Source organism: Chamaea fasciata, unplaced genomic scaffold, assembly GCF_029207755.1.
Source record: "Chamaea fasciata isolate MVZ Bird 193981 ecotype frontalis unplaced genomic scaffold, bChaFas1.0.hap1 SCAF_1, whole genome shotgun sequence".
Classification (NCBI taxonomy): domain Eukaryota; kingdom Metazoa; phylum Chordata; class Aves; order Passeriformes; family Sylviidae; genus Chamaea; species Chamaea fasciata.
This window is the reverse complement of record NW_027094086.1, coordinates 118,059,965-118,087,858: the sequence shown is the minus strand read 5'-3', so window position 1 is coordinate 118,087,858 and position 27,894 is coordinate 118,059,965. Positions and strand designations below refer to the sequence as shown.

The following is a 27,894-nucleotide window of genomic DNA, read 5'->3' as shown; positions in this document are numbered from 1 at the left end:
TTGAAGTCAAGCATTAAGAACTGCAACGATTCTCCAAAAATCCAGAATAGTCTACAAATAACCAGTTCTTCCTCAACAGACAAGAAAAAGATGGGATTTACATCTTCTCTAAGCTCTTATGATTTTTTCACTATGCCAAGTTTACATATCTTTACATCTGTAAGTGTTTCCGCTTAGCAAGAGGAATCAACAAAAAGAGTGTAACAGCTTAAAACTGTTCTGGCCCCCATCAAGAGCGAAGCAACTACTTCAGACCTATATAAAAAAAATTACAGAAAACCTGTTGGGAAAAAAGAGTAGTTTTATACCACTAAAGTAGCTATGCAAGCAAACTCTAAATTAGACTTTTGTCAACAGGGACCACTTTGTTCAAAGAATCCATAGATACTACACTGGCAATAGCAGCATAGGATAATCTCCTCTAGGGAGATTCTAGCCCCAGGGGAAAGCTTAACACTAATGCTCTTTTTACAGTTTCAGAACTACTTCTTAAGTGTAAAGAGTCCAGATCTATTTTCCCATACTAGAAGGAAGAAAGGAAGCAGCTGAACTAGTCTAAACCGGAAGGCAATAGACCAACCAAGAGTCACTGTCATGGTTAAACAGGAAAACATGCCTCAGTTAAAAAAAATTTTAAAAATCTGTAATTTCAAATGAAACAATGATGTTTAGTGTTGAAACTGAGATCCATAAGACAGAGTTCAGAATCTGAAGCAAAAAAACCCCAACATGTAAGAAATGACAGCGAATGCAACTTCAGATGCAAAGCTAAAACACATCCGCAGCACTAAAGCAGCAATGGAAATCTACTTGCGTTCTCCTAAAGGCTTCCATAACCAGTGACCTTCTTTATCAACCTAAACCAATTTTTCTCATGGCCTTCTACAATCCAGATACTATCAAAATAAATATAGTTAAAAAAAAAGGGCTGCCACAAACCATATGAACTCATACAATTTACTTGTTACAATAGTTACCTTTGTCCAAACACACAAAGGACAGAAACACTGCACACAAAACACTAGCTCAAGGTACTCAGTGTACTGGCGTTGGCTGGGACAGAGGGTAATTTTCTTCACAGTAGCTGTAATGGGGCTGTGTTTTGGATTTGTGATGAAAACAACATTAATAACGTAGGGTTGTTCTACTTATTGCTGAGCTGTGCTTGCACAGCACCACGGCCTTTTCTGCTTCTCACAATGCCCCACCAGCAAGCAGGCTGGTGATCTGAAAGCTGGAAGGGACAGAGCTGGGACAGCTGACCCCAAGTGACCCAAGAGATATCTCATGCCATATGAGATCATGCTCAGCATATAAAGATGACGGAAGGTGGACAAAGAGAGGAGTGTTTGGAACGATGGCATTCCCAAGTCATCATTATGTGTGATGGGGCCTTTGCTTTCCTGGAGATGGCTCAACACCTGCCTACCCATGCAAAATGGTGAATTAATTCCTTGCTTTGCTTTGCTTGCATCCACAGTTTTTACTTTCCCTATTGAACTGCCTTTACCTCAACTCACTACTTTTCTCATGTTTATGTTTCTGACTCTCTCCCCCATTGCACTGGTGGAGAATGAGCAAGTGCCTGCATGGGGCTGAACTGCCCACCAGGATCAAACTAAGCTAGAAAATGACAGAATTAAGGTAATGTACAACCTTGATATATTTACCTTAAACAGAATAAAGACAGTGCTTAATTACACATCCCTACTACTTCGAAAGTTGGGAGGATAAGTGTTTTTTAATTACAAAATCAATCCCCAATACACTAATACACAATATCTAAACACTTTGGATATTCCTTTATAGATCAGTTCTGTAAGGGGGACCAATGAAACTTATGTCATAGAACACAGAGTGGATTTCATTAAATTCACTTATTTTGCTATTTTAATAAGTAATACAAGCACTTGAAGAACATTAGGAGAACAAGGAAATATGCATCAGGAAACAGAGCACTTAATGAAATTATACAGAAGCATCTTAACCCTGTAAAATGACATGTGACTGTTGCAGCCTTTATGCGTCATGAGACAGGAACACTTACACTGGAGCTGAAATGGCCACAGGCAAAATTAATTCCTAATTTACAGGGAAAAAACCCCCAGAACTTAAATCCTCTTTCACTAGGTTTAAATATAACTCAATATATCATATGCTGGATACATTTTACAGGAACGACTACTGTCACCTCAGAAGTAAACGTTTTAAGTATGCTAAAACTGTTGCTATAGTTTACTGAGGTAAACAAAACCGTACCTTGGGTAATTAATTTTTTTCTTTTGCAAAATAAGAAGCACAGATGGCATATTGATAGGCCAATACTTTGGGACAGAACTGGCAGCATAGTCAGCAACACGTGACTTTTCCTGTGCCAGAGAGATCTCTGGAAGCTTCAATGTATTTATATAAACAGTTTTAGTCTTTATTGCTATTAGGTTTTCCTGACGGATTTCCTCTCTGTGGACCAAAACAAGTGAATCACTGTTTTCCCCTCCTCCTTTACGCATGATATTTACAAAGAAAGCCTAGCCTTCACAGATGCCTCCCTTCCACCTGAGGAGGGGCAAAAGGGGAGAGCAAGCAGCAAACCTCAAAAGATTCAGCTTTCGTAGTTAAGAGAGGGTGTAGAATGCAAATGGAAAGGTAACAGCTGTGGCAACAGGTACAGAACAATCCAAAATAAGGACACGATTACAACACTGTTTAGATGAGCCTTAATGATAAATTAATTACTCAGGTTAAAAAACAATCCTCAGTCACCTTTCCAAACTGGGTGGAGTAGCACGTGGCACATTCAGCCCCAGCAGAGCCAAGACCAAAGACAGACTGCTGCTGTAGTTCCATGTTCCCGGTGGGTTTTTTGTGCTGTCACTGCATTTACCTTACTGTCCCATAAGCTGGCCTACAGAGAACGACCGGCAGAAAGCTAAAACTGTTTTTTGCTATTTCAGCCCCCAAACTAGTCTGCTGTAAGATCTGCTGAACAACAGTGCAAGAGAACAGCCAGGAAACTCCCAAGGGACCAAAATGAAAGAAGACCACTTTTTCTAGCAAGAGGTTGAAGTTTAAAGTCTTTTAAAAGAGCACTTAGGATGGATTTGCTAATCTGTGCAAATTTGGCTACTGGTCTCATTCTCAAATCAGACCTTTAATCAAGCTCCCCATGATGCTGTAACTAAAGTCTTAAATGTCTTAACTTTCTTAGAAAGAAAGTATAATTTCACTGCTCAGCAACTTTTATAGTGCTCAAGTCTGTAAGAATCAGAAGAGTATAAACAATCAGTGGCAATGCATAATCTTTTCTAATTTCTGCACCCCACCATCATTTCTGTCCACACACTGTGCCCAGCAGGTCAAGTAGACAGCACACCTCAGATGTGTGAACTGCACAGAGTGAGGTCACCCCCAGCACCCCATGACCACCCCACTCTATCTGCAACACTCTCCCCTTAGACACACCAACAATCCTTTATCTTATCAAGCAAAGCAATTTTTGCATAGATTAGCATAGGGAAGTATTTTGAGCACTTTGGGTCTTGCTCAGAATATTGGTTTGATATACTGACTATTTTTATAAGATTGTTCATCAAAAGATGCCCTGAAATGTCTAAATGTAGGATTCGGACATTAATTCCATAATCCATTTTGATCTGCCAGATATTGTTTTTCGATCTCAGCATTTTTATACTTGATGTTTATGTTCAGACGCGTGCCTACATTGTATTGTTTTGGGCTGAAGATTATTTCCAATCATGGAATCACAGGATGGGTGAGGTTGGAAGGGACCACAATGGGTGATCTTGGTCCAAACCTCCCTGCTCAAGCAGAATCATCCTACAGCACACGGCACAGGATTGCATCCAGATAACTCTTGAATATCTCCAGTGATGGAGACTCCACAATAATTTACAGAATCCAGAATATCTAAACTGAACAGCAGAATGATGGGGAGAAAAAAGCTTAGTTTCAACAGTTTTTTTTATCCTAGAAATTTTCAGTCAGACTTTCCAAGCAGTCATGTTATTCTGAATAATAATTTGGAATATTGTATGTGAATGTACCAGGAGTGTAAAGTAATATTCTAACTTTTTCAGTTTGAAAGAAAGAAAAGAGTCATTAGTGGAAATCAGTCCTTACAAAAACCCAAAACAAAACCAAAAAAACAAGAGGAGCAATATCAAGCCTTGTCACTTGGTGGCAGCACACCAAAGAAAACCAAAAACACTTGAGCAAGACCACAAAATTTCTTCCCAGCCAGCACATACTACTTAAATATCTCTCCTAAAAATGCCAGAATTCCTGGAAGGCTCTAGTCACTTCACATATTTAAGGTAGGCACCTAAATTTTTAAGACTACTGACTTCACATTCAAGGAGATACTAAAGGCTCAAAATTAAAAGAACTTTATTTCAGTCTTTTTGACATGTTTAGAGGTTCACCTTCCTCCACTAAAACTGCCAGAAACGTGCTAAATAGTATTCCCAAAAAGGTGCAAGGCTGAGCAAGCAAACAGAAGCAATAGTTGAAAGCCTGACATCCCAACAGTTCCTACAAACTGAACAAAATAGGGGACTCTGAGTCAGATGCACCATGGATTTAGATTTTGTGGCATCGGAAAAGGCCTGACAACACACCAGAAAACTCCTTACAGTCCTACATCTCTTCCACCAGCTGAAACTCTTGTGAGGATCACACATGAAAGGCAACACCGCACACAGCAAGTACCCAACCGTGTGACTGTAGTCAGTGACAATGAACGAGAATTCATAGTCTTTATCCATTTAAATAATTGATGTTAAGCAAAGGTTAGATTTAATTAAATTAGTAATATTTAATAGTAATTAAATAATTTAGCAAACACTTTCCAGAAACATTTGAACCTACTACCACTGAAGCAGGAAAGAGATGCAATGAGAACACAAAGACCTGCTGACTTCCTTCTCCTCTGAGTAATGCTGTAGCAAAGCGTCGTTTATCAAAGGGGCAACAGGATCGCTATTTTTTCTCTCAAACTGGTCTTCTACACACAGATGTACAAAGACATACAAACTATACAATGTCTTATTTCTGTAACCACATGATAAACAGCTTTGTTTTGCACTATTTGTAATCTACATGCCTAATTTACTAATAAAAGATTACCATATGCTATCACATCATTAACACACAAGTTGCAATGACAGTTCTATTTTCTCCATATTAAATCTTTATTAGTATAACTACAAGATTTAAAACACAGTCGTTTCTTAATAATAATCCCATACAAAAGCAATTAGTGAAGTCTTAATAGTACTGAGGGTTTTTTGCACCAAACATAAGATGATATTATTCAAACAATTGATTTCTGGAACAAATAATTTGAGCTTAAAAGAGCAGAGTACTCATACACAAGCTTCGGGGAGATAAAGTAATCAGTTTAAGCCAAGCATTAGGAAGTAAGTATGACTTGTACCACAGAAGAGTGACTGCAGTAGTTAAAAATATTAAATAAATTCAAGTAGAGGAGATAAGCTCTCCCTCCTTTCCCCTACCTAACCAAAAAGCTTACTGTTGTCTAGTATACATACAGTCTGGTAGGGCCCTTCAGATTTATCAGCCTCATTAAAACTGCACTTTCAGTGGGACACACATGAAACAGCAGCCTAATCCAGCTCCGCAGCAAGAAGATAAAATGGAGACCAAGGGAGAAAGATGAAAGTGAACACAGAAAGCAAGAGAAGCGCAGCAGTTTGCCATTGGAGGGAGTACGAGCCTTAAACAAGAGTGTTCAGGTTCCCGGTGGGAGCAGACACACAGTTCTGTGATTATGAACACCTACACAGGTTTAAGGGAGGACTGGTCCTCCTAATTCTTGTTGAGAAACAGCATATATGTGAAAGAGCGGCAAGGAAACAAAGGTTTTGTTGTAAAACAGAGCTGCTATACTATTTTTACAAGTAAAAAGATATAGCCACGGGAAAATGAAAAACAACTTCAAAGTTCTGCCCATTTAAATTCTAATATCAAAAAAGAGTTAGGAAATGTGCTCCTGATCCTTTTTCTCAGTAAACTTACCACCTTCAAAAGAAAAAAAAGGCATTCCATATCACAACATGGAACTTGATTTTGGGCCTGACTGAAATGAAAAGGGAAACACTAAACAAATAAGGCACATGACTATATATCAACCTGCACTTTATCCCAAACTCTCATCTACATGTCGGAGCTGTTCAGTGCCAAGTATGCCTTCAACACACTGCATGCTCCTCCTCAACATGACCTGTAAGAGCAGATCCTCAGCTGAGGTATGGAGAAAAGAGAGGTGAATGATTCTGTGTAAAAAGAAATAATATTCCACCACTAGCACCACCACACACAAGTTCCAAAGATTTCTTTTTTATCCCTGCTCCGAAAGAGGAAAGATAAACCATTCAGCATATCCAAGACTGCCAGACAAGGTCTAGACAACAACGAAGTGCTATCAGACCCACTGTGTTTTAGAAAGGAAAGTGTTTGCCCATTTATCTGTATCCCAAGTTGCAGAATACACAAACTTCCTCATATACTAGGAAAACCAGTTCTCTATATTCCAGAGGTACTGAAAAAGTAGCAGAGTAGGTCTACAGTACCTCAGTGCATTTTCTACATCCAAACAATAGAGCCATTCATTTGCTCATCTTCATTTTTCCTATTTACAAGTGGTCTCAGAAAAATCAGCAGAGCATCTTTTAAAAATAGTGTCAGTTGCATTTTAGATAGGGGAAAAAAAAAAAAGAGACTGCTTCCCTAATTTTAAAAGGAAAGCGAACTCAAATCTGATTGAATCATTGCAAAATAGCTCTCTCGTTGGGGTGGTGAGAGGGAAACACTCTTTTTCAGAGGAATCAAAAGCTGGAGGCACATACTTGGTGTTAAGTACCTGCTTAGGACAAGTGTAAATGAGTCATACCATCTGTACTCACATTCAAATGATAGTCTGGCAAGATAGCAGGGATAACACAAAGCAATGTGACACTCGGCTCTTAATGCTATGGATGCAGTTAAGCTGGGAAATAGAGGGAGACTTAGCAGTTAAACTAAGAACTACCTACAGTGACAAACACTGAACACCTTATTCTCTGAATTTATAATTGGTTGTAGAATGCTGCACAGAAATCTATAGTACAGAGGTACCTAAAAACTCACATATAACAATACTGCAGAGGCTGATTAATGCTGTATTTCACATGAATATTTCCGTCTCACAGAATAATGCAGAGATGCTCCAAGTATAAACAGATTGGAGGAAGAAGTCATTGTGGAACATCAATAATTCAGAGAGAAGCTATTTAAGATAACCATTTGTTATAGAGACAATACCAAATGCATTGACTAAGAAAAAAACAACATGAAAACAACAGAATCAACACTGGCAAGCAGCCTTCTGAAGCAAGTTGTACTGAGCAGAGTAAAAGCAATAACCACGTTGGAAGAAACAAGGAGCTCACAGAGATGGGGTGTGAGACTAATCTCAGCAAAGGTGGGGGAAGTCTCATCCAAAAAGATGACTCGCGGCAGTGTCTGAGCAAGGGCAGACTAAGCCATCACCAGCGTCTGGAGCAACATGCCACAGAAAGCTGCTATTCCCAAAAGAGCCGGGTGGGTGGGGGACCCAAACTCATGGAAGTCATAACCAAGGCTTACCATGAAACAAACTACTAATACTGGAAAAATATGCCAAGTTCAGGTTTCTTCAGTATTCTTTTAAAAATCCTGGAAAGTCAAACTGCGTGGAAGGCTGAACTTACCAGCATTATTTTAGTTCTAATAAAAGCAATATATTTTAAAGTACAAAACTAAGCTTTACTTTGGATCTCAGGATATGTAATTTAACACATGTAGCACCGACCCGTCCATCTTTTGCATCTGATGAGAGTCAGTGGTACCAGATGATGCTAAAGACTGTTTCAACTTAGCATAAACACAGAGTTTATTTATCATGGCTACATACAAACTAGAGTACTTACAGGAAGGACAAGTTCTTCCCGAGATATTCCTGGATATCTCAGGGGCTGGAAGGACAATAGACATCCATCTGCTGTTCCAAAACCCTTGTGATGATTTTTTTATATTTATACCAAGCTTTGAGAAGCATGAAATGTACAAATAATTTAAAACGGTATCTCACTTCCCCTCGTTTTCATGCCTTCATCTTTTAATTATATGAAAAAACTATTTACAATCTTAAAAAAAGATCACCGATGCACTAATGTTGGTTTACTTACTCGAGTCTCTAAATTTTTTTGTTGGTTAAAATCAGGCATATTATTTCAGAGCATTCTAGAGGTTATATTAACAGCATTTACAACTCCCAGCAGGTTTAGCAGCAGCAAATATTCGCAAGGATGTCTGCCCCCAATCATCACAGTTCACAAGTAGGTACACGAACATAAAATCAATACCATTAACATACACATGCAGCTGTGAGCCGAGCTGATTTGAGGGGAAGGAGGAGGATTTGAGAGGGTAGGAGGATGCTATCCCCTTACTATTTCCTCTGTGACTACTATTTACCAAGGACAACCACACGGAGGAGCTTCACAGGCAAACAAAGCAGTAATTCAAGCTGTTTCATTATGAATCAGCAGAACAGTCAGAGATCATGGCAAAAGTATTAGATCATTTTAAAATAAAAGTAAATTAAAAAACAGATTTAATAGTTCTCCTGATGTTGAATCTGACTCTGTGATTTGCTATTCAGACAAAGGCTTTGAGCTTGAACAGTTCCCTGGCATAAAACAAGAGGTGAAATAATGAACTGACAAGCCTGAAAACCTGTGAACCTATGAAGCATCCCAAATGATATAAATGAAAACACGTGTTGATCCTCTGATGTTCACACCACTGTTGAAAATGAAAAATGATCAAAGCAGAAGAGGAGTAAGATCCTCTAACAAATCCAGAAACCATTGCCTACATGTTATTTCACAATGTGCACATGCATAATTTCAAACAGTAACTACTTACCCAAAAAGCCATTGAAAATACTTACTTGGAAATGACATACCTTAAAAAAACCCTACAAATAAACTAATGCAGCTCAGATGCCACTACGGCCCTCATTTTCACTTTTGCAATTCTTTAAGCACTTCAGAGATAATTTCCATTTTAAAATTTGGGAAGAAGGCAAAGCAAGCAGAAGATGAATTCTGATCAAACTTAACATCAAAAGGACAGATAGACAATAGCATTGCTCCTCAAGCTGAGGGAAGAAATCTTTAGATTTCACACATCTTTTAGCAAGGTAATTATCTGGATAAAAATAAGGTAGTGTGCTATGAGTCACAGCAGTTCATACATAAATCAACCCATTAAGAAACTTCACAACCAGGACAGACTTCTTTAGAACCTAGAGCTACTCTTCAAAAACACTGTACATAAGATCAGAAAAGAGTAATGCTTTCCAATCTGCACACATGCCTGTCACATTCAAAGAGAAATAAAAATCAGGAGGTAATGTTCATAGACATTAAAATCAGAAGAAAGCACAGGTTTGTAGCTATTTGAGTCTATGTTTGCCCATAGCAGGTCACCTCCCAAAGCCTACAGTCTGCTTCACCTCAGTGCTTAAAACACACCAGAGGACTGAAGAGTTAAAACCCGCAGATTATGACTGTGGAACAGAGACTCTCTAGCATACAGCTGTGACATACTTCAGAACATCTATGGGAAGACAGCAGTTAAAAATGTGTATTGGGTAGAGGGAGGAAAGAATTGCGTATTTAGGTACCTCTCAAGGCACAAAGATTAGACTTGATCAGTAGTATTTATAGGATGGCAGGGTGGCAGTTTGTGAGGTAATCTTTTACCAGCACACCACCTTTAAGAAATTGTTTCTTGATTCATGGGTATTAATCATTACTATTTAATTTTCATGTGTCTGAATTTTAACATTTCCAATTGTCGTGGGTTTTGTAAAGAATATGTTATTCTATTCCATCTGGGTGGAGCAGAATTGCTTATCTTTGCCCAAACAGGTCAGTGTCGCTTATCAGATGGTGGAGTGTTACTTATCTCTCTACATTGTTTCACTACTCCCATGGGGATATCTTCTGCTAATGGACCATTAAGACCTCACCAATGACATGACACATTACATTGTACTATTGTAAGATGCTCCACACAGGGAGGAGGAGCCAAACCATCTTAACCTAGATAAAAAGGAGCCACAGTGCCACAAGGTATCCAGTTTTCCACCGGATCCCTGGAGGAAGACCGGACCCATCTCACCATTACTGGACCCTTCTTCTTCAACAGGACCATCTCTACTCCAACAGAACCACATCTGCCACTCCAGGAGGGCTTACTTTGGACTGCTTCCAACACCCTGACCAACAGGGTGTCAGGTTGTATTTCTGACTCTGTCAGGGTTTTCTAGGATCTCTTGTCTGTTTGTTTGCTTGCTTATTCTTCTGTACTACAACATCTGTATTTTTATATCCCTAGTAAAGAACTGCTATACCTATTCCCAAAATCTTTGCCAGACAGCCTTTTAATTGCAAATTTATAATAATTCAGAAAAGGGGGGAGGGGCTTACATTTCAAGGGAGACTCCAACCCTCCCTGGCAGATACCTGTCTATCTAAATCAAGACACCAATCTAGCTAACACAAGGGTAGGAAAAACAGGAAGAAGGGTTAGGAGTATTTTAGAAAATACACATCCATCAGACAGAATGACAAAACCTACATACTATTTCAAACAAAAAAAGTATGCATTTGCAACTTAAGTTACAGGCATAAAAAAGAATGCCTACTGGAAACATTCAGCTCATGCACTAATAGGAACAAACCATCATAAGTGAAAACTTCCTTGGAGTTGTTTCTCCCTCCCTGAAAGGAAAACAGTACCTTTAAAAATATTTTTAGATTAATTTTTGAAAGCAAAGATAGCAGTACATCCAAATGGCCTCACTGGATCTTTAATGAGGAAGTGCCATAATACACAGGGAATAACAGTGCATGCAGTCATTTCTCTATTCCCAGGGCCAGCAATGCAAATAGCTGCTGTCTTCTTAATCCGACTGACTAGGCCTTTTTAGGAAAAAGATTGGAAAACATAGCAAAATATATGGAATAACCAGTTCTGTGAACAGATTTAAGAGTCTGCAATTTCATATAAACACTGGTGCACATAGGGTGGTGTTGTCTTATTAGCCTTGAGGCTATTATAACAGGACAAAACCAGGTTTTTAAAATAGGACAGGAGAAGGGACAGAATTCACTTGGAACAGAGGCATTCCACATAGGGGTGTCCAAACAAAGCTTTGAGATTTTAACCCAATAATAACCCAGTTCTAACTCAATAATACACAGCTTTCATTCCCTAAAATGCAAAACAGTAAAAGAGAAGTGGCCAGTAGACTCAGAGACACATCTTCACATATAGATGTAGCAGCACGTCTCTTTACAAGAGGCGCAAATCAGTCAATTGCAAGTCAAATATCTGAGTGAAAAACAAGATCCACATTTTCCAGTTCACTGTAATTCCTCAGGAAATGCGGAGGGTACTACCACACACTTTAGGACTTTCTTATTCCTGGGAAAAATCCAGTTACTTTGACAGGACACATGGACAAACATCTCCTTTATGTGCACTCTGTCAACTGCTTAAAGCTTAAATCATGACTGCCATTTCCACGTAAGTGCATGAGGAAAACTGGCATTCTTACCTGCCATGCACAAGTGCCACAGCAGACTCCACTACATCAATACTGCCTGCAAAGGGAAGAAAATCAGATACCTCTGACTGCCAGAAGTCAGTCACCTTCTCTATCTGACCTGAGGACTGCTGTACATAAGAGCACAATTTTGAAGCTCAGCAAGATCTTGTCATTACAGGTAAATTAAAAAAAAAGTACAACTACATTTCACAGATAGTGAAATACTTAAAGGGATGAGAAAAAAGACAGGTTAACTGTAACAGCTAAGTCCACTTGCATGGTGGACACACATTCCCAGGAAAATTAATCCCAACCAAGTAATGCCATCAATGTAAAGCAGATCACACAAACCAAACTAAGACCTTGCTCAGTTAAAGTGCCATTACACTGACTAAATAGAATTAGCTTCCTAAGTACATTTGCCTACCTACAATTATCTAGGTGCAATGCTCTTAAAAACAAACAAACAAAAAAAAAACAAGTCAGATTTTTTTTCTTAACAGACAGGCACCCAAGAATTGTGCCACATGAAAATTTCTAGTTTTTCACTTCTTCAGGGTAAAGATAGGGGCCAGATGGGAAAAGATTGTTAGAACACATCTCCTCTTAAGAGGAAAGACTGTGGGAGCTGGACCTGTTAGGTTAGAGAGGGGATCTCAACAATGCTTATAAATATCTTAAAGGTGGGTGCCAAGAGGATGGTGCCAGATTCTTTTCAGCGGTGCACAGTGACAGGACAAGGAGCAGTGTCCATAAACCAAACCACAAGAAGTTTCACCTCAACACAAGGAACAATTTCTTTTCATTGAGGTGGTGGAGCACTAGAACAGGCTGCCCAGATAGGTCGTGGAGCCTCCCTCTCTGGAGACACCTAAAACTCACCTGAGTGTATTTCTGTGTCACCTGCTCTTTGCGACCCTGCCTTGGGAGGGGTTGGACTCATCATCTCCAGAGGTCATTTCCAACCCTAGTGATTAGAAGACAACCTTCCAAACACAGAACAGCAAAATGATGTGCACTAAACAAGGTGTAATCCAGCACACCAAAACTAGACACACAAGAAACCCCCCATAAAATGATTATTCTAGCATCTCTCCACAATTGCGATGCAATGTTGCAGCAATACCTCTCAGTCCTGACTGCTTAAATCCCTCCACAGTGAGAAGACAAGCAAGCTACCACTAAATAAGATCACCAGGTGTAACACTCTTCAGAACAGACAGCTGATTGCTTTACCAATACTTTTTCAACTAATCTCCCCCTGTGTTCAGAAGAAGGGCAGAGCTGGGCAAATCAAAGTGAGTTATCCTGGGTTCTATTTTTGCTTTTGGATGCACTTAAATAGCATATGATAACCTTTACACCACATTAATTACTTTAATGCATTAATTACTTTACTGTTATTACTTTTGCTATACTTTTTAATTTGTGATTTTATCAGAGCAGCTAACAAAGAAATTTTAAAAAAAAACCATTTTAAGTTGTTTTAATTACATATGCCACTAATTAAAATCTTCCAAAAACAGTATCTCCTTCATACAATGACAGTTAATGAGCTGAATCAATGACTTGGGGTTGTCCACAAAGTCTGTCAGAATTTTAGGATTAGCACAGTTCTGTAAGACTTCATATGAGAAAGTTTTCTTTTTCCCAGCGTCTTCTGGTTTTCAACACTGAACAGACCAATTAAGAGGAGTAATTGTAAAGAAAATACCATTTGTTCCAGAAGAGGCTACCGTCTAATGCTGCTTTCACACAGTGAGCTTTCACAAACTCGTTCCAAGTGCTTAGCTCATGACTTCCGTCCGTGAAGCAGTTTGAATTCAATCCTCTGGCAACAAATATATACTACCTAAGTGTTATTTTTTATAATCCTTTGAAAGCAAGTAGATGCCATCTAAATCTCAGCAAGTTACAGTCGTATCTTTTCCTAACGCAATTTTTAAATCAAAAATTTCCCTGTCCTGTTCTCTACGTACTCAAGCTTGAACATTCTCCTGAAGTTCCCACAATCCTTGCCAATGAACCACACTGAAAATAGATTAACCTTTTGTCTAGTCTTATCACTGAGAACCTTTGTACAACATAATACAAAAAGCACAACAAAAAGTACTCTGTATCTCCTATAAAACAAGGAACATAAAGTACAGAATAATGAGAAATTTGCCATAAATGTAATTCAATTTGCAGCACTGACTCTGATTTTTAAACACTAATAGCTCCACAATATAGGTATTCTCAAAACTTTGCATACTTTTAGTAACTTGATTTATTTCAGCATAGCAAAGAAGATTCTACTACCCTCTCACATTCTGTCCTCTTACCAGGAAAATCTATAATCTGATACTTAGGTGAGCTGGTTTAAATACCAAACTGTGCAAAACAGTTCTTTATTTAATGTTTGTCATTCTCATTCCCTCTCCTCATTCTTCTCCCATTCCCCTGTTCATTTGTTTATGTTTTACATTTTTATGTCACCCATCTGGGGTTTGACACCTACTAGAAGCAGCATAATACCATCCTCCAGCCCACAGGAGAGACAGCTGACCTACTCAGAAAGCAGCCCCTGAACAGCTGCCTAAGACTTTTAGGCTAAAATTTAAAAAAAAAATTAAATGGTGCTGATGACCAGCTTCAAGAACCACCCTGAAGTAGGGGCTGTAACCTAAGGCCTCACAAACGTACAGGTGATATGTAGGCAACCGTTTGTTTGGAAACTGTTAAGAACGATTTTATTATACCCTTATTTGCCAAGGTAATTATTCCCAGTGTATTCTCATAGTCAAAGGAGATGCCAAATTTGGTGGTTTTTTTCTTTTAAATGAAGCTTTGTAGTTTCACCATTGTTTATTCCAGAAAATAAAACCAGCCAGATGAATGAATAGCCTCATCCATAACCCACTGAATTAAATGTTTTTGCAGCATAATCAAACTGAGAAACAGAATAAAGTAAGGAACAGTCCACCTTGATAAGGTTTCATTAATGATAATTCAAAATGTTATCTTCCCTAGCTGCTGATAAAAATATTTGCACAACCAGTGTGCTTATGTTGTGGTATTCATACAACTATATGAGGTGATATGTGGAATATAAAACATTAATTACTATTTTTTGCTTCCATTTCCTATTGAGCTGAGATGAAAAAAATTCTTCCATTTCAAAAGGTTGCAGTTTACTCTTAGACTGACATGCTTCATTAATTACTATTTGTAGAGTTTATTTCAACATTTATTATTAGGCATTTTTCTATCAGCATGTTTTTTTTCTAGCTATTTCCCTACCCCAAGCACCTATCTCTGTGCAGGGAGATAGAGAGATCACTAGTCACAAGAGGCATGACTCCAAGCCATCACTGGATGGTGTCCAAGAATTAAAGCTGCACACACAGGAAGCACAAATGTTGAAGGGCCTTTTATCGCTACACGTTTCTAAGAGAAAAAAAAAGCTGCAGCAAGTTCAGACTACTTCTGGCATATGATTTTCAGTTAACTGGACTACCTGAACATGGTCTTACACTTTCACTGTAACCTCTTGAGATGGAAGGCAAGAGAAAGTAAGTCTTTTTGGTGTCATTTTCAGAGCTCCAGTTGTAAAACTGACTGGTAGAGCATGTGATCAGCCTAAGAGAGGGAAAAAACAACTTTAAAATGCTGGCGGAAAATTGCCATGCTGTTGTCAGATGGGAGATGGGAAAAAGCTGAGGATCCTGAAAGGCAGCGCATATGGTAAACAAGGACGTTACAGAAGAACTTTTCTTCTTCCGAAGTTTTCAGTCAGTATAAGCCAACATGGTGTGTTATAAATACAAGCAGACTTCTGAAGACCCTAGGATCTTTCACAGTTAAAGAGGAATTCACAACCACACTCAAACCCCAGAACAACCAAGAACCAGACAAGAAAATCAAGCCTGTTCTTCAGTTTCGAAACACATTCTAAGAAATTAAGACCAATAGCATGAAAGTTATTCAGAGAGAAAGGTCCAAGGCAGACCACACTCAAGTTTCTCCACTCACCTCCAGCCTCCAAACCAAAGGACACTCATACAAGACACATCATCTGTGATTACAGGACTTCTGACACAAAGACAGACAGTAGAGTTAGTTTATCTGATCCAAAACACTCCTTTCTACTTCCTACTTAGGAAAAGTCTCAAGAAACAACTTCACAGTCCTATGCTAACCTTAATAATTTGCCTCTCCCCTCCCTTGTCACTACTTTGCAGAAGAAAAGAATGAGAGACTGCTTAAGCTCAGCTACCACCTAATATCAAACCATGGCCTTAGGCAGGAGATTAGAAGCCAGTGAGTTTCAACCATTATTGTTAGAAACCTTGCAAATGAAAAAACAAACAAACAAACAAAAAACCCAAACAAAAATCCACAAAAACCTCAGCAAAACACCCAAGGAGAAGCATATAATTAAACTTCATCCTGAAGTTACTGAATTCTAACCTTTCATGAACATTTACCTGCTCCACTGGCTTAAAAGAACAGGGCTGATTCAGGCAATGTACTCCATTCCTCACACACACAGTCCTACCCTACACCAGGAATACATTTGCATTCAGTAGTTCATGTATCTGTATTTCCTTCTCCTATCTGTCAGCTGAAAATGTGGGCCTTCACTGTGGTACATAATTTCCAAGTCATATAACTAGCATAGTTTTGGCTATTAATTAACCTCTTAAAAGAAAAACAGAATTACAAGAAAAACATATCCTAATGTTTCTGTCAGTATTTAACCTTGCTCGTTACAGGTCATTTTCATAGTTTCTTATCTAGTGAAAAAATCAAGACAGCATAAATATACACCAAAGGAGTTGCCACCTCAGTTCTGCAGCCATGTCACACAGTGAAAAGTAAGAACTTGGCATTCTGAACAGGCATCCCATGACAACACAGTACTTCATCACTGCACTCCACACAAGCAGGTCACAAAACGTTGAGGTCAAATGATGTAGTTCCAACAATTCCTCCTCTTTTCTTCAATTATCCATCCTACCTTTACAGGTTACTGTTCCCAAAAACAAGATGCATCAGGCATCACAAAAAGAAGCACCAGTGGGTACTACACTCATATATGTATGACTACATATGTAAAAAAAAATCAACAAAACAGGGGTTTTCTGGACATGTCTAAAACACCTGTACATCAGCAGAGGTAATAAGGATTGCCACAACATGGAAGGCTGAGCTCCAGCAGACCCTTCTGAGATCTCTTCTGCAGGCACATTCATCCTGTCTTTGGGTTCAGTCCACTGTGACCAACTGCTGCCACCAGACCAAGCTTCAGGCAACAAATTTTATTTGTGCTCGTGGCCATTGCAGAGGCAAAGAGCTAATTTTCTAAGAACTTACTCCAGAATGACAGTTCCCAAATTACTCTGCAACACCTCCAATCAACACGGAGGAGAGCACTGCTAGTACTGGTGTGGCAAAATTCCAGGGACTCGGAGCTGAATTTCTCTGACAGTCTCCACAGCACCACTGGCATTGCTGTTCCTCCCCTCCTTCAAACAGATACTGTTTCTTTGGCTTGTGTAAGTTCCAGCAGAGAGCTTTATAGAAGGAAATATATCTCACTGCTCCCCCATGGAAGGGGTGGGATGGCGAGACAGGAAACCAGTGTGATATCCTAAATGTGTGGGGTATTTTGTACAGCCATTGCAACAGCAAAAGAGAGCCTTCCAGACCACAATAAGGCTAAAATGCAAAGATATAATCAACATATTTTTAAGTCATGGCAATTTTTCTGCAAAATTCTTCTAATACTTGTGGACACAGACTCATGAACCATGGCACTTCTGGCAATTATTCTTGAATTATGTGTGCAGTGATTTTAATACTTAAATGATAATGAAAGCAGTTTTAACCTATGCAGAGTATTACACAAATTTTATCAACCTTCAGGTATGGAAACCCCATGAATAATCTGTTCAAATGCATGCTATAAAAAAAATCACATTTTTTAAACAATTATGGCTTCTAGATGTTCAGAGTTAAAAAAAAAAAAAAAAAAAGGAAGCAAATTCATGATGTGCAGAGTCAAAGTGCTTTCAGAGGTAAAAGATGTGGCTGCATCCAGCTATATTTGCCCTTCCAAAATAACAAATTTGATATACTTGATCCAGAAACATTTTTGACATCTCTGGGTGTAGAAAAACAGCAGGAGGCATCCTCTTCCGTGTATTATTCACAGTGTTAGTTTGAGATTATAGATGCTGTGAAAGTCCCCTTCCTGTGCTATAAAAAGGTATGGTAGGTAGAAAAAGGAATCAGTATCTTCAAGTCATTGCAAACACAGCTCCGCAGGGTAGCTGGATACCTGTTGGTTTTTGGATGATCCTTGACTATGAAACTTGAAGTTCATCAGAAGAGCATTGCTGTTCACTGATGCTGACAAGCTGTGATATCCCAGCCATTTCTGTCCTCCTGGTTCTCTCTAGTGTCATATAAATCCTCTCTTCACCTTTCCTTTTCTCTCCCATTATGAAAACATCCAAAGAACTCCTCTCTGGTGCTCTGTTTCTTATGGAGTAGATTAACTTGACTATTTATATCCCTGATTGCAGTAATTATAATTTGCTAAACTTATGGTAAAAAAGAATAGAGAAATGTCTATGGACAAGTCATAAAATATTCTTTACTTGAAAGGTTCTATTTTAATAGCTTTACCATTTTGTAATCTAAGTAGTGTTAGATAATAAACTTTAAATGTTCCAGTGTACATAGATGGAAAGAAACCACAAACAATGTCAGCGGGTAGGAGTGGAAGAAATAAATAAGCTGGTTGGTTACTGCAGGACCAGTACTGTTGGAGGTCAATAATGGCCTTTGCAACCTTGCAGGTGACAAAAACAAGAAGAGAAAGTGTTCTTCTAAAAGTATTCCTTAATACTGAAAATTATCCCCCAGAATAAAAGAGCACTGTTTAAAAAAAAAAAAAGGGGGGGGGGGGGGTAATAGAAAAATAGATACAGCAGAGCTATAAAACAAAATACAGCTCCTGGAACTGAGACAAGGAGCAAAGGAAATAAAAGCCATCAGGCAGTACCACTACAGGGTTCTGATTTGGCAGAGGCTGCACAACAACACAGTATCAAGCATAAAACCTCTTTCCATCGATCCTCATGTTTTAGCAAACACAGCAAGAATGGAACAAAACGCTGCAGTTACAAAGGGAGAGAGGAGAGGGATGGGGAATTCCATTAGCAGGCTGTTTCTGAAGCGTCCTTCTACCATGACTTGGGACATTGCACTAATTTGAAACAATGAGTAATAATGTAACTAGAAAAACAATGTTAGCATTTTGTTTTTCTTCCTCTCCTGATTTTAGGTCCTTCATTTTAACCAACAATACTTTGTGGGGACACACCGGTGAGTGAATGAAATGTTAGCAGACGCTACACAGAGATGTGAGGCAGGAAAGACACATCAAGTGCTTGGGATGAAAAAAAGGACTTGCACAGATTACCTGCCCACTCTCATGAGCAACAGACAGAAGAAGAAGATGACCTGAAGATGGGACAGGGAAGGAGAGAATACCAATTAGCCCAAACACAGTACAAAACTTAGTCTGCAGCAATAGATTTCAATTACTTCATTATTTATTAGTTACAGATAATGTCAGTATATAAATAAATACAGAACTTCCTGAAAATGGTTTTCACTGCCCCCAAGTGAGTTGTCTATGACACAAGTACCTCCATCATCTATGAGTCAGGTAGATCCCTGGTCTACTATGCTGCCTGCTGCTTGATGACCAGGCTCCTGATGGAACTTCCTCCTTTGTCAAGGGGACCAGAATAGATGGAGCTATCAAAATAAAATGAGAAAGGAGGACAAACAACAAAATCTTGAAATAAAACATGGATTCTTCATGACTGCTAGAAGTTCTGTAAGCTCTAAAAAAGGCTCGTTCTCAACGCTTTAACTAACCATAATTTCATTTTCATTTTGTCATGCTGACAGTTCTTGTTTGCGCTCCCTTCTCTTCCTCCATTAAGGAAGTACTGTATCTTCACTTTGCCAAAGTAAAAAGAAAAAAAAAAATCCAGATGTATCCATGCTTTCTTCTCTGCACCAAATGGAAGTAGGTACAGAACTTTAGCACAAAGTGAGAGTGGACCTTAAGTATAATTGCATGACTGCAAAATGACCAAGAATGACTTATAGGCAAACATTCATCATCTTGAATTAGAAAGGCCATTAAGTGAATTTCATTGTCTGAGAATATGGAAACATTAAACATTTAGGATGACTTCACAACAGTTCAGGACGCAGTCAGAATTAGACTTAAGTCATGTAAACAGGCAGTTACCTACAAAACCTGAACATTCAGGAAGTTCTAATATGAGTCAGTTAAAATTACTTGTAAACACTTTCACCCCCATCCGTGTAAAATTAATTCTGAAGTTTAACAACATAAGCTTAAGTTGGGTTGTTTGTTTGTTTGTTTTACCAGACTTCAAGGATTAGAATAGGGAGACCTCTGCTTCATACTTCTTAAATTTATATACCATTTCAGTAATTTACTGAGAAAAATATTTGTTCTCAGGCTGCCCTAAACAGGTAGACTTTATTCATGTAGAAAACCAATCTACTTACATAGTACTGTTCACTCAATTCAAATACATACATTACTGTAGAGATAAACAATGAAAATCTCAGATTATATCCAATTCACAGTAAAGAGCATCTCATTATTTAAGGACAGAAGTCATCAGCTAAGTCATTAGCTTCAGCAGTTTCCTAATCTACAAGAATGCTACAAACCAACTATTTTGTCCCTCTTTTATTTGCATATCACTGCTAGTGCTTCCCCTTTATCTCTCTGCACCCATACAGCTGGCTACAAGTCTCTTCTTCCCTTCTCTTCCAACTGCTCAGTCCCACCCCCCTCACATTAGCTCTGGTTTCTATGCTGAAATGGGTCAGTGCTGTATAATTCATCAACACCAGAATCACAACTGAATTAACAGAGTTAAACCGGTATATTGCCACCCCCTGAGGAGAGTGCTAATGTCTTTACTAAGGAAAGAATAACATCCCCTGATATTTTGGAGTTTAAACATTAAGATTCTTTTCTCATTTATACAAAGGATAACACCAAGACACCTTATTTCAGATGCATCTTCAAATGCCAGATTAGAACTTGTCCTCCACCCCCAACAATGAAAGGAAAACAAACCTCCCAAAAATCAGCACTGTAAGCATGCTCCCAGTGATGTACTGCTTTGTTTACTTTTTTATTGATGTGAAATGTTCTGTGATTCCTATCGTGATACAGGTTATTTAAACACAAACATTATAAATAACTTTGAAACAGTTAGTCACTGTAACTAAGGCAACGAGTCTCCCACTCAATTTCCAGAAATAGGAGTAAGGAATAGAGGTAAGAACAAAGTAAAAAGTTGACAGGAGCAAGAAAACAAATCATCAGATACTCATTGACCTCAGCACGGCCCAGCTGATTAGAGAAAAATATCAGGTATGGCAAATGAGAAACAAACCTGCTGACAAAAGATGAGGTGGAGAATATCAAATAATAATAATAATACCAAATACACTTAATTTCCATAATCTTATTCCACAACCCATTCCAGTGAATGGAACAACCGTAGGAATCTGGGAAAATAACAATCCATGTCAGATAGCAGACTGCTAGTTCAGAGTCTCAACAGCTACTAGTTTCCTACAGGAATCATCTTTTTCTATGGGTGCTAAAGAAGTCACTTCTTCATAGAGATGTGCCCGCTTGCCTCATTTTTCCCGATATTTGCCTCCAAATAATGGTCAGAAACCTTCGATGCTATCTGCATGAATAGACCTTTATATCCTCACAGAAGGCTGCTGAGTTAACAGGATCCGCCTTAAGGATCTGACTGCAGAATCAAGGCTTGCTTTGTTTCTCCCCCACCTTTTTTTTCCTTCTTCTTTTAAAAGGTTTATTTTCTTGACTGAGGAGAACTGCTTGTTCACAAGTCAAAAGTTCCCAAGTTATCATGGGGCAATCTGATCCCCCCAAACGAACACGTGGTAGAACTAGGTTCTCTCAACACATTCTAATGGAAGGGCTGGTAATTACTGAGTATAACAAGATAAACAGAGTTCAAGTTACTCAGAGTTGTCCATCAGCTAAAGAAACTTATCTTCTCAGCACATGTAAGTTCTTCGCCTGGGAACAAGAGAACTAACAGTAAGACTTTAGGTGTCTTGGTAAGAATTATGATTTCTTAATTTAATTATCTTGTATGCAGTTTGAAAAGATTAGATGCAAATTTTAGGAAGAACGTATGATGGACAACAGAGCACATTAGTCTACATGTGACCAGAATCTGTAGAGCAATACCACATAATTCCATTCCCACCACAGCCCTCCTTATTGAGCAGCAGCAGCTCCTTTTCATCACCACAGGAGACCATTCCTCCTCTTAGTGTAACAAGGAACTAGTTGGGACATTTATTCTTGGCATGAATTCTAAAAGAATGAAGTCTAACTCTGGCAGTAATGAAAATAGCAACCATAGAGGCATTCAGAGCGTTCACTATGACACTGCAAACATTTGTTTAACTGCCAATTGAACAAGATCCATCTTAGCTAAGAGAAAGATATAAATGGGCAATAAAGAAGTCAGTGCTCTCACTGTTCAAGGACTTTGAAGATAAGTGGTCATTCTAATATCCTCATGCAGTTGTTCCTACTCAGATCCTTACCACTCATATCTGACTTCTGGAAATAAATGCACTGCCCCAAGCACAGTATAGCAGTCATAGAGGAAAATCCCATACAAAATCCTTCCAAATGCCCATCATTATTAGCCCTAACACATCTTCCTATTACATGTTTAAGATTCAGAGAAAATGGGGAATGCATAATATTAAAACTATGATGCACTCAAAGAAAATAATAAAGCTTTGCTAAATACAATGACACTGCATCCAGTCAGTGAGATTTTCCAGAAACAGTTATATAGCTGCAAAACTAAAGAAAAAAAAAAAAAACAGTTTTGATTAGTTTCACACCTTTCAGCAAAACTCTGCTGAGATATAGGCTTATATGAGCCTAAAAGATGACCTGTAGGCACATATGCAGGTAAGGCTTGTAACAGAAAAGGAATAAATCCCTGGGCTGTTGGGCAATCCAAATTTCACCTACACATTAAGAAAAACTAAGCTGTCAATTACCTCTTAGGTGTATGAGAGACTAACTCACAACCCCTTAAAGAGTAAGAATGTATCTGTTCTGGGAAACAATTAATGTACCTAGAAACTATGATTGCATAACAAAAAGCCCAGAAGATACTTAGCCTTTCACAGTTAGCTATGCACAGGTGAGAGGGTTTTGACTCAGGAGACCAAGGCATACCACTATGGATATCCACAAGCAAGTTACTCCGTTTTTTTTCCCCCCACCCATACCTTCCCTTCCACACAATCCCCACCCCCCCTCAAAAAAAAAAAAAAAGTGATAAAACATTAGTAACCCTTGACCTAAACTGGACTGTCAGTGCAGTTTCCTACTGCAGCAGTGTAACACAGCATTTCAGGAAGAAACAAACTTTTCTAGTCTTCATCTCACTTAGCATTTTTGTCGTTAAAGCAGCATCTCATCTGGAAGAACCTGGTATACAAGCACCAATATATGAAGACAGTACAAAAGCAAATAAATTTAACAGCAATAATATCTCAATTATAATGGACATTTACCATATTTTTCATCTCTACCTTGAATAGTGTAACATTCAGAATCTGCAGATTTGTTTCCTTTGTTATTAAACAACAACTGCACAACACTGCACAAAAACCCAAGAGCAACGAGAACAATCTACAGCTTTTAATTTGACATTCAATTATTGCTTTTCTATACCTGAGTTACAGTTTGCTATTGAGCATTACAGGTATCAGCTTTGCCCAATACAGTTCAATTTAGCTTTAAATGCAATTTTTGCAAACATGGCTTATGAGATTTCTTGATACCAGATATACTTTGAAAGCAAACACAAGTCACTTCTGAAAGTGCAGTGTACACCCTCATTTATGTCAAATTTTTGAAACATATTCCTACCTGGTAGGATGGCAAAGCAATAAAGCTCAAGTAGTAACACAAATGTATAGATAATGTACTGGCTGGCTGGTTGTTGAACCCAAGGAAAGGCCTACTTTTCTCAGTGCGTGGAAAATGTGTATTCTGAAGGTTAAATGTGTCAAATCAGCCTCCACAGACAAACAAATATTTGAGCTTCACAAACACATTAAGCATCTGCAGGATCAAAGTTTTGTTTATCAGGTACTAAGTAAATTAAATCAAGCAAGCGGAACTGGGATTTCACCCTCCCAGCTCAACTAAGAGCCTCAGAGCAGAATTTCTCACCTCGTTGTAACTTCCCCAGCACTGCTTTTATACTAGCTTCCAGTAACTTGAAAAACTAAGCAAGTGCAAGAAAACACTAAGCTCCTTGTATGGCATAAGTCTGTCTGTCTCCAGCATAGTTCTGACATTTAACACAGAGCCCTTCTACATTATCAAAGAATAACATCAACAGGTTTATGTTGTATCAGGAAAAATAATCCTGATAATTACATTTAAGTAATACTTCATTTAGTAAAATTTTTGTTTCAGAAAGTTATTAATCTGATAGTTGTAGAAAGAATCTAGCAAATCACTTCCCTTCTTCACAGCAGCTGGACAGCACAAACAATAGAGCAGCCTTTGCATTTCCCTGTGAAGCACAGCCACCACTGAAGACAGAGTCACTATAAGGACCACAAATACACTAGACAACTTACTTTATTGTAACCAAACACACCACTGTGGAGCAAAGCATATGGTCCAAGCAAACAAGAAGCATGTTTCATGAACCACTGAAGAGGAACACCTCTACTCCCATACAGTACCACAGGTTGGTTTTCATAAAGAGCAGGTGGTGCCACACTCTCAGTACAGCATCCTGTCCTCATCTTGCAGCACACTGCAATACTGACCTGCAGGAATGCTCTGTGCCTACCAAAGCTGAGGGATTTCATGTTAACAGGATTCCTCATGACTTTTTGGCATTCTTTGGCAGTTATAACAGAATTCAGTTTGAAATAACTGATTTGTCAAGCAACTGACACTTCAGCAGCAGAAATGCAGCTGCTGCTAAAAATCACTCCCTCTACAAAAGACTGTCCAAAACCAGCATTCCCTTCCTTCCCTCCTTCCCTCCCCTGCCTAGCACTCCCTCCTTTATGCAAAAGAATACTTCAATTCCCAGTGTATCAATTCACCTTTACAAATCTGTGAAGCCTCTAAAAAATCCACCTTGTACTTCTTCTGGATTAAAACTTGCATTATGACAGAAGCTGAAAGCCTCACATGCATTACTCTGTCAAACCAATGGTCCCACACAGTCCGATATTTCCCTTCCACACCTGTCAACAGCAGGATCCTTCCCAGAAGCAAAGTTCTGAAAGACAGTACTTTCATGTTAACATATTGATAATGGGGTTTTTGCTAACTATTTCACAACGATTACTTGCAGAAGGGTTTATTTAATAGAAGAGATGAACAAGTGCTTATTTCTGTGGGAAGTCTCCCATACAAGAACAGCAACAAATCCTGAAAGGAGATCTAACTCAAGGGACACTAAGTGGATTTCAGATCCACAATTGTTGCTGATTCATAGGTGAAGTTCTGAAACAACATGAGACTTCACCAAGTTTACATACAACACAGCAGGACACGAGAGATCCCAGCCCCGTATCACCAAATGTTCCTTAGAACAAAATCCCGAGGGATCATGCAACCTAAGAGTAAAAACAGGTAACTAATGAAAGGACTTGCAGGTAAGGATGGGCTGATACTGATCAGCATAACAAACACAGGATACCAGCTGCCTAACCACCCAAGTTTCTACAGGCCCTTTTTCAATTTTTTTTAAGGGGGTGGGGTCTTCAAGTGCTACAGTTCGTTATCTTTAAGGAAGAGTAACAAGGAGACCCACTGCAGGATGTATGAGTTTTTCACATGGAATTTGACCTCACACACATGAAAACACGAGAAAACACCATTCCTAAGAAACATCTTTTCATAGGCGGCAAACTGGCAGCGCAGACCCTCCCACCTTTGTATCCTGATACCGCACAGGAGACAATAGGTAGGACAGGGGAGACACCAAGAAAGGACAGAGCAGCGAAGACAAGTATTTTTCACCAGCTGGGATGGAAACCGAAGAGCCTGGCAGACAAAGAAGGGTGTGATGCGACGAGAGCAACAACCCACTGAAGGCACGAAGAACCTCCTTCGCTTTCAGGAGGGGAGCGCGGGCTCGGGGAAGGTCTGTCAAGACCGCGGGAGGCGAAAGACACGGCGGCCAAACAAAAGATTTTAAAGGCCTGGAAGGGAAAGGTGGAGGGACGAGCAGGCGGCTCCCGGGCACGTGAAACTGCGCAGGGCCAGGGCCGGGTCCGGGTCCGGGGGAGCGGCGCCAGCTCCAGCTCCCGCTCCGGGCACGCCACAGCCCGCCGGCAGTCTCCGGGTCGATCCCCTCTCCCGGGCCAGTCCCTCAGGCCCGGGTCCCCGCGTACAGAGACCCTTCCCTTTCCAAAACAGGCGCGGGGCAGGGCTGGCCCGGGGGGAGCCGTCAGACCCACCCCCATCACCCCTCCCGAGCTTCCCCTCCGCTGCGGGGCGGGGGTTCGGTAGGGACCCGCCGGCGAGGCAAGGCGAGGGGCGGGCGGGCTGCCGCGGCCACCTGTTCGGCCCGGTACCTGCCAGCGCACACATGGCGCCTCCCACCCAGCCCGGACCCCGGCGGCGGCAGCAGCCATGCTGCCTCCCGCTGCCCGCCGCCTGTCACCCGCGCACGCACGGCACCCCGCGGCGGCGGAGGGCGCGCCCGGCGGCACCGGGAGGGGAGGAGAAGGGAAGGGAAGCTCGGGAATCCCCACCTGCTCGCGGAGTTTCAGGAACACCATGGCGAGCGCGCGCCGCCGCCTCCGCCCGCCGCCAACGACTCCCGGCTCCGCGCGCCGCGCGGCCACGCCCCCCCGCCGCCACCGCCCGCGCGCCGCCCGCGCCCCCGGCCACGCCCCCCGCGCCCGCCGCCACCGCCCCGCGCCGGGGCCGAGCGCCCTGCCCCGCTGGGGGCGGGGCCTCCTCGCGCCCCGCCCCGCCGGCCCCGCCCCGCCGCTCGCGCTCCCCAGCCGCTTCCTGAATGAACCCGCCCGCGCGCACCACCAAGGGTCTCGCTGATTGGCCCTCGAGAGGCGGGGCAGAGTAAGGGCGGTGCTGATTGGCGGGTCGGGCGCGGCGGGCCCGGCACGGGGCGATAACGTGCGATGGGCACGTGGGAGCGGAGCGGGCACGGCCCGGCAGCAGCGCGGGCCCTGGGAATGGCCAGGCATGGACTGAGCGACTCGGAGCGAAAAGCCCCGGGACGGGGTTACCGGCACAGGCGGCTTGGCCCGAGGCGGGATTCCTCCGGCACCAAAGGCAGCTCTGAGATCCTGATCCCAGGGGAAGGGTCCGGGAAGGAAGGAGGGGGAGCTGGAGAGGCGTCGTGCTGGGAGTGTCAGCAGGCCGGATAAACACACAGAAAGACGCTCTGACAAAATGCCAGACGGAAAAGACGTGTACCAATAAAATGCCGAAGACAGTTAATTCGAAAAAGAGAAAGATGGTTTTGCAATGTATTTATTCAGTGTTCACCTCTTCTGGCAGAGGACCAGCGGAGATGTCATCTGCAATGCTCTGATACTGTATTTTGACACATAATTTAGAGGCTTATTATATGCTGTACATCAAGCACAAAGTGACATATTAGAATAGGAAGGACATAGGTGGGACTTGAAAAGCCTCTTGTGAAAGGAACCAGAAGTGATGTCTGTAACCCTGAAATTAGACTGGGCTTCTCTTCCATAATATAATGCTGCAGCCAGCCAGCCCAGCATGGTGTCTATGACTGGGAGGAGTTATTTTCTCCTGAATTTTGATTTCCCTGCCTAACAAATAGCAGACTACAGAGACTGACACTTTTCGGAATTGCATACTGCTACAGATAATGCTGATGAGAATGTTTCAAGTTTCTTGATTTTCTTGTAGCTTCAATATAGACTGTAACTTCTTAATGCTCCACATGCAGTTAAATCTACTTAGACTTTAGTATTAACATAAGAAAAATGAAATTTTAATAAAGCAACGAGAGTATTGTGTGTGAACCCTCATTTGT

At 40.5% G+C, this 27,894-nt stretch overlaps 1 protein-coding gene across 1 annotated transcript in view; it reads right to left on the bottom strand.

Moving 5' to 3' along the window:
- Nucleotides 1–26,699, bottom strand: part of ANKRD28 (ankyrin repeat domain 28) — a 119,228-nt gene extending 92,529 nt beyond the window's left edge. Inside the window, exon 1 of the mRNA XM_066194943.1 lies at nucleotides 26,615–26,699. Coding sequence (XP_066051040.1) covers nucleotides 26,615–26,641 — 27 coding nt within the window. The 5' untranslated portion in view covers nucleotides 26,642–26,699. The remainder of the gene's footprint in view (nucleotides 1–26,614) is intronic.
- Between the last annotated feature and the right edge of the window lie 1,195 nt (nucleotides 26,700–27,894).